This window comes from Phascolarctos cinereus, unplaced genomic scaffold, assembly GCF_003287225.1.
Source record: "Phascolarctos cinereus isolate Bilbo 61053 unplaced genomic scaffold, phaCin_HiC Scaffold_5;HRSCAF=322, whole genome shotgun sequence".
In the NCBI taxonomy this organism is placed as follows: Eukaryota; Metazoa; Chordata; class Mammalia; order Diprotodontia; family Phascolarctidae; genus Phascolarctos; species Phascolarctos cinereus.
This window is the reverse complement of record NW_027555958.1, coordinates 405,106,946-405,122,764: the sequence shown is the minus strand read 5'-3', so window position 1 is coordinate 405,122,764 and position 15,819 is coordinate 405,106,946. Positions and strand designations below refer to the sequence as shown.

The 15,819-nt window shown below is 44.4% G+C and overlaps 1 protein-coding gene across 1 annotated transcript in view; it reads right to left on the bottom strand.

Moving 5' to 3' along the window:
* Nucleotides 1-118: 118 nt before the first annotated feature.
* Nucleotides 119-15,819, bottom strand: part of RGS8 (regulator of G protein signaling 8) — a 70,109-nt gene continuing 54,408 nt past the window's right edge. Inside the window, 3 exon segments of the mRNA XM_020984366.2 lie at nt 119-5,187; nt 7,863-7,889; nt 7,891-8,030. Coding sequence (XP_020840025.1) covers nt 5,005-5,187; nt 7,863-7,889; nt 7,891-8,030 — 350 coding nt within the window. The 3' untranslated portion in view covers nt 119-5,004.

Genomic DNA, 15,819 nt, shown 5'->3' with positions numbered 1-15,819 from the left:
GGAAGGAGGGAAGAAAAGAAAGAAAGAAAGAAAGAAAGAAAGAGAAAGAAAGAAAGAAAGAAAGAAAGAAAGAAAGAAAGAAAGAAAGAAAGAAAGAAAAGAAAGAAAGAGAAGAGAGAGAGAGAGAGAGAGAGAGAGAGAGAGAGAGAGAGAGAAGGAAATCACGAACTTTCTCTTCTCCTTCCACTTCTCTCCCTCCCCACCTTTTCCACCCACATCCTCACCTCTCCCAGCTCCTAGGAAAATCAAACTCATCCCTCTCCCCCTTACCATACCTAATCTTCTCCATAGCCCAGGGCCTTGTGCTACAGCTTCCAGAGTGCAGGACTGCCTGGGATGAGTCAGTCCAACCAAGGGCACAGCCAAAGCGAGAAGCCCCAGTGAAGGACTACAGATCGACCCTCCAGTGCTGGGCCTTCTACGGCCTAGGAAGGCATCAATTTCACAACTTTGGTTTAATCCGGAGCAGCAGATTCTGTGGAGAGCACCAGAGAGTAAAATTAGCTGGGTAATGGATGGCTGTCTCTCCAGTGGATAAAATTCAAGGGGCAATTGCCTCACTTCACCCTGGTTTAAAAATAGACAAATTCAAGTGGAAAGTGGCTTGCAGCTGACAGAACTGGCGACGCCACCGAGAATCTGTCCCCAAAGGTAGCTAGAAGACCATGACAGCCACAGTATGTGACATCCCTACGGAGAATGGTGAGATTCTTCTCACTAGAACCACTATCAAAACATGCCTCACTCATTTACCTGAGTTCTCACCTAAACTTATTGTAAGGTCTTGAGGTCATAGGCACGGCCCGAACCCAAAGGCTGGAGTAAAAGAAACATCCAAGCCTTTTGGCTGGCAGCTAAAATAAGACAGTGTCCTGACTACCCACAAGGCAGGTGAGCCAGGAGGAAGTATAAAGGGATCAGGGAGGCTTTGCAGAAAGGACCCTCCTCGCACCTCTGTCTTCACCATCCAGCACATTTGCCGGCCAGGACAGCACACGAGGCTCGGACTGTCCGCAGGTAAATCAGCCTGAGGGCAAGGCGGGCTGGTGAGGATTTATCGGCAACTAGCCAGGATAGTTAAGTTTAGGAGAGGCCAGTAGAGAATAATCTTCAGGGCAAGGCCTGTTTTCACCTTTGTCTCCATATTTCTGGCGCCTAGTACAACTGGCACACAGTCAGTGCTTCCATAAATGCTTATAAGATTGAATAAATTCAAGGGGTAGACAAAATTGTCTGTTTCAGAATTCTGGATCCTGCCTACACTCATCCATTTTTTGGGTTCTCTTGCCAATTGGTCCTCGACAATCTCTTTTCAGCAGCCTAGTTCTGCCCCCCACCCTTTAGAGAGACTTTCCTTGCCCACCAATGCCAATGAAGAAGGCCACCCATTCCATAATTTGGGCTATGGTTTGGTTTTGTTCTTGTTTTTAGCTTGCCCAGGGCAACAGCAAACTTCAAGGCAAACCCAAAGACCAAAGGAAGAAGGTGATTAGGGAATATCAGTGCTGTCCATCTTGCTCTGGCTTTTATTCCATCTTCTGTGCAGATTTCAGCACCATGCCTAGAAGGCAGACAATAGCAGAAGCCCCAGCAGCGCCGTAAGGAAAGGAAGAACTTACGTGGAAGAAACCGTTCCTCATGTTGAGGGACAGGTGAGGCAGGTGATGGATAGCAGGAGTGAGGAGGAGAAAGGAGGGAAGGGAAGAGGGAAAGGAGAGGGGCAGGGGAGAGAGACAAGGGGACAGGAGTGAGGTATGTTTGGATATTGCTTTTGATGCTGTAAACATTTCTCTTTGTTTCATTACACACAATAATAATAACAAAAATGATCAGGGTTTGGCTTAACCAAAGTGCCCAGAGAGGGCAGCAGGAAAGACGACTCTGAACTGGGGAGAATCAGGACATAAAGGGTCTGCCCTGTGGAGATAGGGCCTCACCCCTATAATCTGATGCTCTCAGCTGTCACACACACGATACCCAGCACTCTAAATATACCTATTGTACATGAAGGGACACACCCACCCACATCCACTCTCCCTTAGCTGCAAGCCTCAAAATCCTAAGGCTTGGGCCTTCACACCTCCCTCATGTGGGGGAGGAAGTGGCCAACCTGCCAAGGCACCACCCCCACCTGCAGTCCTCACCCCAATAATTGGAAGAAGCTCTAACGCCTGAATTGAAGATACAGCCCAGTTTTTTTTTAGATTCTTCCTTCCCTCCCCACCTTTTCACACCCACCCCTTCACTACCCAGGTAAGTGGTAACAGGGCCCCTTAAATTTTGCTTGGACTCTTCAGAAATAAGTGTTGTTTCCATTCAGAAGTGCCTGAAATTTGGCAGGAAAGCTGGCCATAGATGCAAATGTCCTATGTAAACAGTGATTTAAAGTGTTTACCCTGTGTTAGAAAGAGCAACCTCATTAAATTCATTCTGGCAGCTTCAGCTGAAATTGGTTTCCTGTTGGCTCAGGAAGGAGGGAGGATTGGAATGGGGGAAGGGGAGGGGAAAGACTGCCTGATCTACTTAGAAACACCCATTTCCAGGCTCCAGAGCAGTTGGGAATGGAACTTCTACTGTCTTCCCAGTTACAGACCCAAAGAGACGGGGAGAACCTGCCCCCCAAACTCCATGATGCTATTGCATATAGACACACTGACAACAACACACACACACACACACACACACACACACACACACACACACACAGAAACACACCCTTGGCAGTGCAAGGACCCTTGACGACAACAAGAAATAAGAATAAGAATAACCAGAGACTGCCCCTACTCACAGGTAAATGGAGGAGATGCAGGGGGGGTGACAGGACCAAATGAAATGTGGACTCTATTTAAAAACACACTTAAATGATGAAGGTGTAGTTACTGCCATCCACCTACCCCCAAGGGGGGGCAGCACTCGTGTTCGGGGCTCCTGAGCATCACCAGCCCTCAGAGCTCAGGTGCCAAACTCAATTTCTCCATGAAAGAGTTTTTTGTGGAGCAATCCCAATGACATCCCTCAAACACCTAGGGCCTTGGAGGCTGGGTGACACCACAAAGAACCAAATGCCTAGAATTTCAGAGCTGGAAGGACTTTAGTGAGGCTCTAACCCTTCCCACCCACCCCCTTGCCCACTTTACCTATAAGGAAACCAATCTCCGGAGGAAGTGACATTACTTGTCCAAAATCACACAGTCAATTTGTGGCAGAAAAGAGACTAGACTCTAGGACAGGGCTCATTCCACTGCACTACGAAGTCACCTTTCCAACAGCTCCTTATCCTAATCTAGCAGGACAATCTACCGTGGGATCCAAGCAACTGACAGGTACCCTCCTCCTATCTCAGCGGAGTGCTTCTCTCATTGAAGGTCACAAATTTGTGCCCAGGTCAGTTTGATTCTAGATAGCTGAGCCTAGATGCCGGTTCCTCATGCATCGCCCCAGAAGGAGCTTCCCAGCACCTTCTAAGAACAATCTTTAGTGGATAAAGTTCTCTGACACACAGTCCCATCTGATTCCCAATCCAGTAATTGCTCATTTTCTTAACCACCCTAGGTTTCATCTTCAACACCAGGATCATCACCAAAAGGAGAAGCTACTGGATCTTTAGGGTAGTAGTTGCTTTAGTGAGATCCTTTGAGGGAAATATGATCTCCCAAGACTATATAGACAAGAGAGGTTCTGACTTTGGTGCCTAATTTTCCCAGTATAATTATATGTCCCCCCTTTGGAGGTTGGCATCAAGGACAACAGGACCTGCAGTAGGCCTGCTGAGAGCTGGCTGTGCTGTGTGAATTCATTTTCTTCTTACCCCTCTGAACTATCCTGGAGGCCAGCACAGTGATATCTGATGTCACAGGGGAACAGGGCAGACAGGTTACAAAGTTGTCCACTGCATGAAAGCCTATTGTTGTTACTTCTGTCCATCATTCCACCTCCAGAAAAACTGTTGAACAAACGTGAAGACTGGGCTTCTACATTATATCTTCCTCCCTACCCTCCCTGGCAATAGTCATTCACTACAGATGACCACCCCCTTCTACCAGGGGATCACACTTGTAAAATACACTCAAAGAGAGAACCCTCTGCTTCCCTAGGAGCAGAAAATCGCTGTGATGATGGCCATGAACTCTATCTCCCGTTAGGTACCTTCACGAGAATGCTATACAGGGAATCTATCAGCCTCCTAATTTAGGATGGGCAGTGACTATAGCATGTCCCAATGGCCCCAGCTCCCCACCCCACCCCTATTCTTTTCCCACTGAATAGTGGCCAATGGAAATAAAAGAAATAGCTGACTCCACTAATTCAGTCCCATCTGAAATCAAATGATATAGATATATATATATATATGTATATATAAAATGAGATATTATCAAATGAGATAGTAATGTAGAGCACTTAGTACAGTGCTTAGCACATAGTAGGCGCTTAATAAATGTTTATTCCCTTCCCTCTCCGATAACTGGCAGACTTGCTTAACCTGGGACTCCTGGGAACCTCCTTTCCTGTGCAATGAGGCCCAAACACCCAGGACTAGCAATAGTTCCTAAACTGCAAATCACATCAGAGAGACCCATGGTCATTCTTCCCCTCTTTCCTCTCAAGGGTATGGCATTAACAAGAAGTCGGGTAATAAAATGGGGGGGGGGAGTGAATTGCTTTTGCATTATTTACATATTAGCACAGCATAGCAAACCTGCCATCTCAGCAGAAATGACCCAAGGCATTTTGAAGGGCCATTCGCTGACCTAGAGAAGGGTAACAGCTGTGAGGCGCTACCACTAACCAATACACAAACACAACCAGGCAAATAGAATTAAAGTCCTCAATCCGGCAGCTGGGTCACACATTGGAAGTGGCCCCACTTCCTTTCTTCCTCACACTCCCAGCCTCCCAACCCAAACTCCACTTCGGTTAAACACTGATGACGATTCACATTGGAATATGGTCTTGGCAGCTGGGGAAGGGGAAAGCCTGTGATTTCCATGGGTCCTCATCTCAGCTCTAACTGAGCCTCCTCTGGCTTTGAGTCAGAAGATCTAAGTACATTTTGGACCTCAGAAACCGGGGGTAAGAGTCTTTCTCCATGAGGCTGTGCACTTTCCCCTGGGCTTGGTCAAAGCACGTCAAAGAAGGTTCTTGCATGTTCTTCCTTGTTTCTTCCCGAGTTTGGAAGTCTATGTTCACCTAGAGACATAGAGAAAGAACAAGGTTACAAGGAAGCTAGACACCTGGTGGTTGGGGACTTGCCTTGAATATGTTGGGGTTTTGTACAAATATTAATTATAACACACAAATCATATTTGCATAACTCCTTATTTTGTATTGTTTAGGTGTGAGCATGTGGGAGATGGGTGAAAGGAATAAGGGAGGAGGAGACAGGGTAGAAGAAAGAAATCCAGACCTGTATAGAAACTCTCCATGTGGAATTGCCTGGGATACTGATATTTGCCCATAGCTAGTATGTGTCAGAGACAGGATTGAACCCAGGTCTTCCTGGGTTCAAACTCCCCACCACTGTGCCATACTGTACCTCTGTGAAGCTTTCTGCTTGTCAAAACACTTTCACAGAGGTGATTGGGTTCCATCTTTATCCCCCGAGGTAAAAAGGGAAGTTATCCCCACTTGACAGGTGAAGAAAGGGAAGAACAAAGAAATGGAGTGATTTGTTCAGACATGAGTAATTATCAACTGAGGAGGAATTGAATTAGGTTATTTCTAAGGTCCCTTCAGGTCTAATATGCTATGCAACATTACTGGGGGGACTGGGGTTAGAACTCAAAGCACTTGACTCCTCCCTAGAGCTCTTTCCAAAATAAATTCAATGCAATGACAAGTTTTCACTTCCGAAGCCTTCAGCTGACATTTCTGAAACAGGCCCCTTATCCTTGCTTAACTGGAAAATAAGCACATCTGATGAAGATCTCGTTTTTTTCCCCCACAGGTTCCCCCTTCCATGCTTGCTGGGCTACCATTTTTTACCTTCATTTAAACACCACAAGGATGTTGAAACATCCCTTCCAAACTGAGAATTATATAATCAAATAGGGATGGAACTGAACCAGTGATTTAATTGAAAATGAGAGCTCCTTGTAAGAAAATTTCTTCTACCAATGCACACGGGCATATAACCCGCAACTTATTTTTGTTGTTCAGTCGTATCCAACTCTTTGTGACCCTATTTGAGGTTTTCTTGGCAAAGATACTGGAGTGGTTTGCCATTTCCCTCTCCAGCTCATTTTACAGATGAAGAAACTGAGGCAAACAGGGTTAAATGACTTGCCCAGGGTCACACAGCTAGTAAGTAGCTGAAGCTGGATTTGAACTTGTGTCTTCTTGACTCCAGGTCTGCTGCTCTATCCACTGTGCCACCTACCTAGCTGTCCCTACAACTTACTGTCTTAGAGAATTTCCCAGAATCACTTTCCCAGGATCACCCAACTTGTACGTATCAGTGGTAGGACTTCAACACATGTCTTCCTGGCTCTGAGGCCAATTTTCTATCCACTGTGCCACAATGCCTCTCCTATGAGCATAGTGGAATATTTTTGCACAATAATCAATGACATATATGAAGAATTCAGAGAAACATGGGAAGATTTGGTGCAGAGAAGAAAGGGGGAACATTATACCCATTGACCACAAGTCAACCAAACTCTAGTCAAATACAAGGGACTGCTCTGGAACCAAACTATCAGAATTTAAACACATAGCTTTCTTTTATGTTACCAAATGATAATCATCCCACTCTATTACGTGGTTTTGCTTAATTTTATTTTACAGCAAGGTATTGTGAGGGAAGGATGCTTGTTGGGAAGTGACCAATGTGCCCAAATAAAATCTATCTATCTACCTATCTATTTTTTTAAATTGGTAACGAGACACCTTAAGCAGATTATAGTTGAAGTTCTCCAGGCTTGTGACTCAGCCACACATCATAAATGAGGTAATTTGTAAAGCCCATAGCCTATCACGTAGTAGGTTCTTAATAAATGCTTGTTCCCTCCCTTTCCTCCCACATCCAATGATTTGATTCTCCCAGGTTCCCCTCCATTCTCCATAAGAAATCCCATCTGAAACTTAGAACAGTCCCTTTAGGCTTGTCGGCTACCAAGAGTCCTGCACCAATATGGTTCGTTACGGACATGACCACCTAACATGTCACTTAACATATCCCTACTCCAGTCTACTTGAGTTATCATCTCCACTTCCTCCTGATGAAAAAATTGGTCCCCACCCTCTGGAACCACCTTGGGGTTTGACTGACCAGTTTTGGCCTTCTCTTGCTCAGTTCTAGACCTCTACTGCACTTGTCGGACATCTTCAGCTACACCCATCTACCATGCCCCTTTTCCAGCTTTCTTTTATGTCTACCTCCACTAGAATGCAAGTTCCTTGAGGGCAGGACTATCTTGCTTGCATGTATTTATATGCCCAGTGCTTAGCACAGTGTCTGCAGTAAGGGCTTAATAAATGCTCTATCTATCTATCTATCTATCCACCCATCTATCTATCTACCATCTATCTATCATCTATCTATCTATCTATCTATCCACACATCTAGCTATCCACCCACCCATCTATCCACCTATCTGTCCACCCATCTATCTATCTATATATCCCCTATCTATCTATCTATCCATCTATCTATCTATCTATCTATCTATCTATCTATTTATCTCTTGCTCCTCTTCTTGAATTTCTAAGCCTTTGCCACCACAGCTACCACCCTGAGGCTCAACTCACAACAAATGGACTCCTGGAATAAGACTCCAAGAGAGAAAAATGCTGGCCTATTCCACCATAAAGGGCCAAGATAGGTGGAGACCTCCTCGACAGCAAAGTGCTCACCACCAACATACCTCTCGAGGGGCCTGAACGTCTACGAAACTCCTCAAAGATCCTGTGTGCCTTGGAAACCAGCTTGGTGGTTGACCGAGTCTTCTTGAACTCCTCACAGGCTAGCCAGAATTCCAAGTTCTCCTCACTGAACTCAGTCTTCAGGAAAGCACGGAATGCTGCCACTCCATCTGTCATGAGAGAGGGAGGAAAAAAGAAGTTAGACTGAAGTACTCCAAAGGAAAGGAGAGGAATGGTACCTAAAGGTAGGCATAGTTCTAGATGTCTGATCTCTTCTTTACCCTCTAAAACAGGGCTTCTCAGTCTGGGAGATCATGAACTTGGGATTTTTTTTATATTTTGAAAGCTACATTTAAATATGATTGGTTTTCTTTGTAATCTTATGTATTTTATTTTATGCATTTTAGAAGAATCATTCTGAGAAGTCCATTGGTTTCACCAGACTGCCAAAGGAGTTTGCAACATGCACATACACACACATATTAAGAATCTCTGTTCTAAAGGTTTCCATAGACCTAGAACCCAGAAATGCACTTATAATGTATGTGTATTACATATGTATATACACAATGTATATGCATATGTTCAGAAATATTTGTGAATCATATCTCTAGCCCCCAAGTCAGTGAATGACCCAAGGGAGTAGTTAATTACCATAGCAGTTATAGCTCTACAGATAACTGGGTTAACTCCAGTCAATAATAGCTCCTGGCTATCCATCGCCTAACAACCTTTGCCCTTTATCTGTTTGGTTCAGCTGGTGAAACCTGATGTTCAGAAGGGCAAGGTCATAGGGTCTTTCCCAATATGGTCACTTAGCCCCTCTCTGTTCCAAGGCCACCCACTGGATGTCTATCCTTTAATAGCCATCCTACAAAAGTATATGGTTAGCTCTTTCGGGACCCAGGAGAGAGTGTGGATGATATAATGTGAATCCCTCACTATTATGGGTAAAAAACAAAAAACAAAGAGCATTTGCACCAAAAGTAGATATGTAATATCTTCCTCCATTAATGACAGTAAGTGTGTGCAGGATACTGTACTAAGAAGATTATGTATGGTAGGCAAAAAAAAAGTCTCCTTGTCACCCCACACTTTACTCCTATTTCTACTTTTCTTTTGGAGTCTTTCCCTCAGGCACAAACTCATTGCGTTAACTACAGACAACTCTGGAGGAGAAAGTGAGGCTGGCGATTTTGCACAGCCCTCCCTCCCTTAAATCCAATTCACTTGCATGTCATGGTTCTCTTTGAGAGCAAAGGATAAACAACAACAACACTTAACCTCTTAGTGTCCAAGACCATGGGTTACCATCAAGTGGAGGGAACCTCCATACACTGGTGAAATTTCAGGTCTAGGCCACCCACCCCAAACAAACCCACTAATCCCTGATACTTCACCCAGTCTACCAGGACAATATTAAAATTAAAAATCAAATTTAAATTTAAAAAATTAAAAGTTCTTTGTGAGTAGAGATTGTTTCATTTATTGTATTTGTATCCCTGTTGCCTGTCACGCAGAAGGTATAATAAATGCTTGGCAAGAAAGTGCCACTCTAGAACAACAGAAGGAAGCGGAGAAGGTCCACTTTGTACTTTTAAAAGTATTTGAACACATTCCCATATGCACATTTGAACACATTCCCATATATATTCCATTTTGTGGAACTATATGGCATCGTAGAGGCAATCTTATCCAACTCCCTCATTTTACAAATGTGGAAACTGAGGCCCAGAGAGAGTAGGCGGCCTATCCAAGATCACAGAAATAGTAGGGCCAGAATTCAAAGCCATGTCCTGACACCCTAAATCCAATGGTCTTTTCACTTTTCCCATAATACTAAGAATCAGCATGAAAGCAATATCATAAAGTAGAAGAATGATAGTAACCTACATTTATATAGAATTTGATAGCTTACAAAGAGCTCTTACTCGAAGCTTAAGCAGAATTGTGCATATCTATAACCAGTTCTAAATGGCAACTCACCCCAGCCACCGTACCATTCTAAGAGTATAGACTCTCAGAATCTATTCCGTCAGAGATTCACAGGCATTGGAAGGGTTGCTGTCGAAGCCAGCACAGGGCTGTGGTGCCTGAATGTAGAAGGGCCAGGAAGGTTGGAAGTAAATTATATGGTTTCTACCAGTCACCTCATTTCCCCCTATTCCTGTCGCTTACACAACTATTCTTATAATCACAACGTTTTACCACTGACGGGGACCTCAGAGCTCATCCAGTTCAACAACACCCACTTATTACACTGAGGCCTGGAAAGGTGATGCAGTCGGCATGGCCCCAGAACTGGGATTAGAACCCTGGTCTCCTGACGCACAGGTCCATCATACGAGGCATTCTTGTCTTGATCTCCATCCTCTCCCATAGCTAATCAGTCCCCAAGTCCTATGGATTCTTCCTTTTCAGTCCTCTCAAATCATCCCTTCCTCTCCATTTCTAAGGTAAAAGGCTCACCCTACAACTGATCTCCCCTTCCCTCCCCTCCCTTCCCCTTTCCCTCTCACCTTTGAGTATGTGCAGATATTCTCTACCTATCCCTGGAGACCATGCAGAAATTTAAACATAGGCAGATATCCTCTCCCGGCTTCTGGCTATGAATGACTCATTAGTAAATTGACTCCTTCCCACCCCCACCCTTCCATTTGGTTGCTGAACCAATAAAAAAGCTGATTACCCTACCATATCAGGTAGAAAGGTGGCTTCTGGCTGATAGCCTTTGTGGCTTCCATACTCAAGGCAGCAAGTTTTGATTTCAGCCAACAGTGAAGAAGGCGTAGTGGATAGACTGTGTGCCTAGAGTCAGAAGATCTGTATTTCAATCCTGCCTCAGACCCTTACTAGCCATGCAACCCCTCACAACCTCTGTCTGCCTCAGTTTACTCAAATGTAAAATGGGGATTATAAGAACAGCTACCTTTCATGGCTGCTGTTAGGATTAAAGGAGATGATGTTTGTAATGTGCTTAGCACAGTGCCCAGCACACAGTGAGTGCTATATAAATATTAGCTATCATTATTATTATTTTGGATTCCCCTAGGTCTACCTCTCTGCCATCTAATCTGTCCTTCATATCACTAATCTTCCTTAAATGTCATTTGAATTGAGCCCCAATGACTGCATGTTCTATCTTCTCCAAACTCTTATGTCTAGCATTTAAGCCCCTCCATCAAGAGACCCCATTTTTATCTCTCATAGCTGCCATAGGTAGCCTCCGTTCTCACCGTGCTCAGCACCCATGGCATCTTCAATCATGCTTTTGTATCTTTGTTGGTTCTGTTTTCCTCCTTCCCTAACCTCCTTAGACCTTTGCTACCTATTCCGATCCCACCCATTTTTCAAAGTCAAATCTTACTTGCTCTCTTCCTGAAGCCTTCTAATGGTCACTCTCTTTCCAAAATTCCAATTTCGCCTCAAACCAGCACTTGTTTACAAACCCTTTGCTCTGCAATTTTCTCACAGAAGCTCAAACTGAAAGGATACCTCAGAGGTCATCTGATCCAGCCTGTACCTGAATAGGCACCCCTTCTACCGTATACCTGACAAGCGATTTCCAGCCTTTGCTCAAAGACCTCACTGGAGGCAACCCAAGGGGAGACTTTGCCTCCTCAGCCATCCTATAAATTCTGTAACATGTTCTTAAGTTTAGGAGTCATTGACTCTGGCTTTGCTATACATTGCAACTTCCAGTCTTTGTAGTGTTTTGCAAAGAGCTGGGCGTATTCCCCTCCCTCCCCCTTCCTTCAGATAGGCCATCAACTCACATTCACTTCAAGTCACATAGAGTCGCACCAGGCTTGTAACCAAAAAGGGTAGCTGGAGATTAGAGCAACTGAGAGAAAAATCACCATTTTGTTCCTTCCTCCCCTCCTGGAACAATTCCAGGAAACCGTTTACCCTCCCTATTCCTTAGGTTATCCTCATCTGCAAAATGGTGGTGAAGAGTTAGGATGGCAAGCATTAAGTATTACCTGCTGTAATCCATAACACAGGAAGCCATCAACAATCCCAGAGACACTCCTGCTTCCAAGCCTAGTACTTATCTGCCTCTTCTGGGCAGGATGAAGTCAGAGAATTGGGACAATTATCCAAATAGCCGGATAATTCCTATTACTTAGGAAATTGCCTCTGTTCACCTAAAATTCATCCAAGTCTCAAGATGGCTATAGCTACAGTAGTCATATTTTCTGATTGTGGCACAGAGAGAGCTTAGCTAAATATGCAGCCAAAAACTCTTCAGAAACCTTGTCAAAATTCTCTACGCTTTCAGATAAATTCAACCCCAAGGCTCTCTACAGTCTCTCTAGTAACAGCAATACCTCTCTCCAAAACCATGCCTGGCACCTAGCAAGTTTTTAATCATTGCTTGTTGACTTGACTTATTCCAGGCAGAAACGGCATTTAATTAAATTCAATAGAGTGCTGAGTTTGGAGTTCAAATTTGACCTCAGACTAGAGCTGGCTGAGCCAGAGCAAGTCACTTCCCCTGTTTGCCAGTTTCCTCATCTGTAATATGCGGATAATAATAGTATCTACCTCCCAGGGTTGTTGTGAGAAATCAAAGAAGATAGTACTCAAAAAGCAGTTAATACAGTACTGGGAAGATGGTAGATGCTACATAAATGTTAGCTATTGTTATTCTGCACTTACTGTGAGCAAAACGCTATAATAAGTGCTGCAGAAAGACAAAAACCGGAGCAGTCCCTGCTCTCAGGGAGTGTACATTCTACTGAGAAAGTAAAACAAGTACCCAGATACTTTAATGAGGCAAATGGAAGAATTGACTGGGGGAGGGGAGGGATCAAGAGGTGGCATCTGAGCTGAACCTGACAAGAAATCCAGAATTCTCCAGATAACACCAAACCTACTTACCATTCCTGAACACAGCCCTCCTAACTGTTTGCCTTTGTGCTGGCTGTCCTCTATACCCAGAATTTTCTGCCCCTCAGAAAACTCAGCCTCTCAATCTCCCTAGCTTCCTTCAAGACTCAGCTTAAATTCTATCTTCTGTTGGAAGTATTTCCCAACCCCTTTAAGCTGCTATTCTTCCCCTTGGAGATTTCTTTTTGTCCATTTTGTCCGTTATTCCCATGTTTCTCTCATTAGAATGGAAACTCCTTGAGGGCAGGAACTATCTTTTGCCTCTTTTTGTATCCCCAGCACTTAGCACAGTGCCCGGCACATAGTAGGTACTTAATAAATTTTTATTGACTGACTGACTGATTGACAATGACTAAGGCTGGCAAGTATGAGCCTCAGGGGGAACAAGGAGAAATCAGAAGTGTTTTATGCAGCTTTGAGGAATTTGAGAGCTGAAGAAAGGAGGAAAGAAAAGGTCTCCTCTCCCAAGTCCTTTCCCTGGATGCATCTTTGACCTGGAACAATTGACGGCTGGCTGGGAAACAGATTGTGACCAAGATGCCTTTACAGAGCTCCTAAAGAGCTGCAGAGAATGGACACCTGGCTTCTGGCTGGCATCCCTTTCTCTCCATCAATCTCTGGGCTTCCCTGCCTCTTCCCACCCTTCACTCTCCTTTTCATACTCTGTGCATTAACCAGAGAAGCCGAGAAAGGAGAAGAGGGGGTCTCCCAGCACAAACAGAAGGGGCGGCCACAAACAATGACCATGGGAAGAGAGTGGTCAGGTTCCTGATGGACCCACCCCCCAGATCCAGGGAGCAGATGGAGGCCCCAGAGTCTTCAAAGGACAGCTCCCTCCCTCCCCCCTCCAGCTCTGCATTCGCTCCCCACATTTTCTGTTTTTATACATTCTGGCAAATTAATTAGATGAGACCCCAGTCAGGCACTCTTCTCTTCCCACTCACATCTTTTTCTTCCCCCTCCATATCTACCTCCTACCTCCTCCCGGCAGTCTTTTCACCTGCTTCTCTCTCCCTGCCTCCTAATCTTCTTTCTCTGCTCCCCCATTTTGTCCTCCCAACCTTTGCCCTTTTTTCTCTTCCCTCCCCCTAATTATTGCCTCTTTCCTCCCACATCCCTTTCTCTCCCAAAAACAATTTCGCTTCTGAAAGTCCATTTGCTGCGTGCGCTTGGCTGGAACCAGAGAATTGCTTTCACACAGACCCTCTCCCAGAAGCTCTGTGAGATTTACTAACATCATCGACTTGATATGCTTTGCATTTGCTGTGCCTTCGTCACCAGGACACATAGCTGTCTCCCGATTCTGAGGCCCTGCCACCGCACCCATATCCAATCATCGGGAAGGTGCTTGGCACCACTGCAGCCTTCAGGTGAGACTGGAAAAGGTGGGCTTCCCCCAGGACCTGAACATAATTCTGCAAATGCTCATGGAATAGACATGTTCAATCACACGTGCCCAGCAGCTAAAATAAACTTGACTGAGTTTGAAGGGTGGGAGGAAGAGGCACGCAGGCAGGCAGGCAGGCTCACAGCCAGTAAAGTCATTATCTCCTCTCTCTCGCCTTCAGGTTTACTCCGAATGAGAAACTCTTATCTATGGGGTTTCCTGCCTGGGTTTTCTGTAGGCCATGTTCTCTTGCCCTCTTAGATTAGTAATCGGGTCCAAGGTTGAAAAGAAGCTGGAGAACAGGAAATTGCAAAGCTCCTCAAATGACCTCAAACTTCCCATAGAAACAAAAATCTGCCTTTTCAAATGAACATTTTACTCCAGTTGCTGCGTGTGGGCAAGGCATGGATTACAAAGTCTCCAAAGAATTAAAAATGAGCATCAAATGGAAGGAAATTAACTAGTTGATAGATTATCTTGTATGAATAGTCATCTGCATAATTTCTCCCACAGTTAGAAAGTCAGCTTCTTGAGGGCAGAGACCACATTTTTGCTTTCTCTGTTGCTCCATCACTTGACATCACACTCAGTGCACATAGTAAGCACTTGATAAATGCTCGTTGACTGACTGACATACAGTCAGCCAATCAGGAGTCAGTAAGCATTTCTTGAGCATCTACTATGTGCTAAGCACTGTACTAAGTAAGTGCTGGGGATTTAAAAAAAAAAAGGTAAAAGACAGTCCCTGCCCTTAAGGAACTTACAGTCTAATAAGGGCAGACAACATCCAAAGTATGTACAAACAAATTATACATGGGATGACGAGGAAATTGTCAGTAGAGGGAAGGCATTAGAATTAAGAGAGACTGAGAAAGGTTTCCTGTCGAAGGTGGAAGTTTAGCTGAGATTTGAAGGAAGCCAAGAGGCAGAGATGAAGAGGGAGAGCAGAGCAGGGCTAGGGGATGGCCAGAGAAATCCCCAGAGTCCAGAAATGGAGCTACTTGTTCAAGGAACAGCAAGGAGGGAAGTGGCACTGAATCCCAGAACGCGTGGTGGGGACTGTATGGTGTCAGAAGATTGGAAAGATAGGGGGTACGTGGTATGTTAGGAGACTGCATATAACCAATGAGAAACTTCACAGAAAAAAAGAGTGATGTCACCAAGGAAATGTACAATAGGAAGATAATTATAACTAAGAATTATGTGGAGTTTTAAGCTTAAAACAAAGTGCTTTAAATATATTATCTCCCTTAAAATGAAAGGCAAGGGGGAATGAGCATTTATATTGCTCCTACAGGCAAAAAGTGCTAAGCACTTTTTACAAATATTGTCTCATTTCATGCTTACAATGACCCTGAGAGGTAAGTGCTATTATTATCCTTATTTTACAGTTGAGAACACTGAGGCAAACAGAAATTAAGTGACTTGCCTGGGGTTACACAGCTATTACATATCTGGGTTCATGTTTGAACACAGGTCTTCCAGATTCCAGGCCCAGAACTCTATCCACTACACCACCACCTACTTCTGGGAAGGAAAGGAAATAGCATTTATTAAGTACCTACATTGTGCCAGGCACTATGCTAAGTGATTTACAAATAATATCTCATTTAATCTCCACTTCAGAATAGGCCTATGTGATAGATGTGATTACTATTCCCATTTTGCAGATGAGAAAA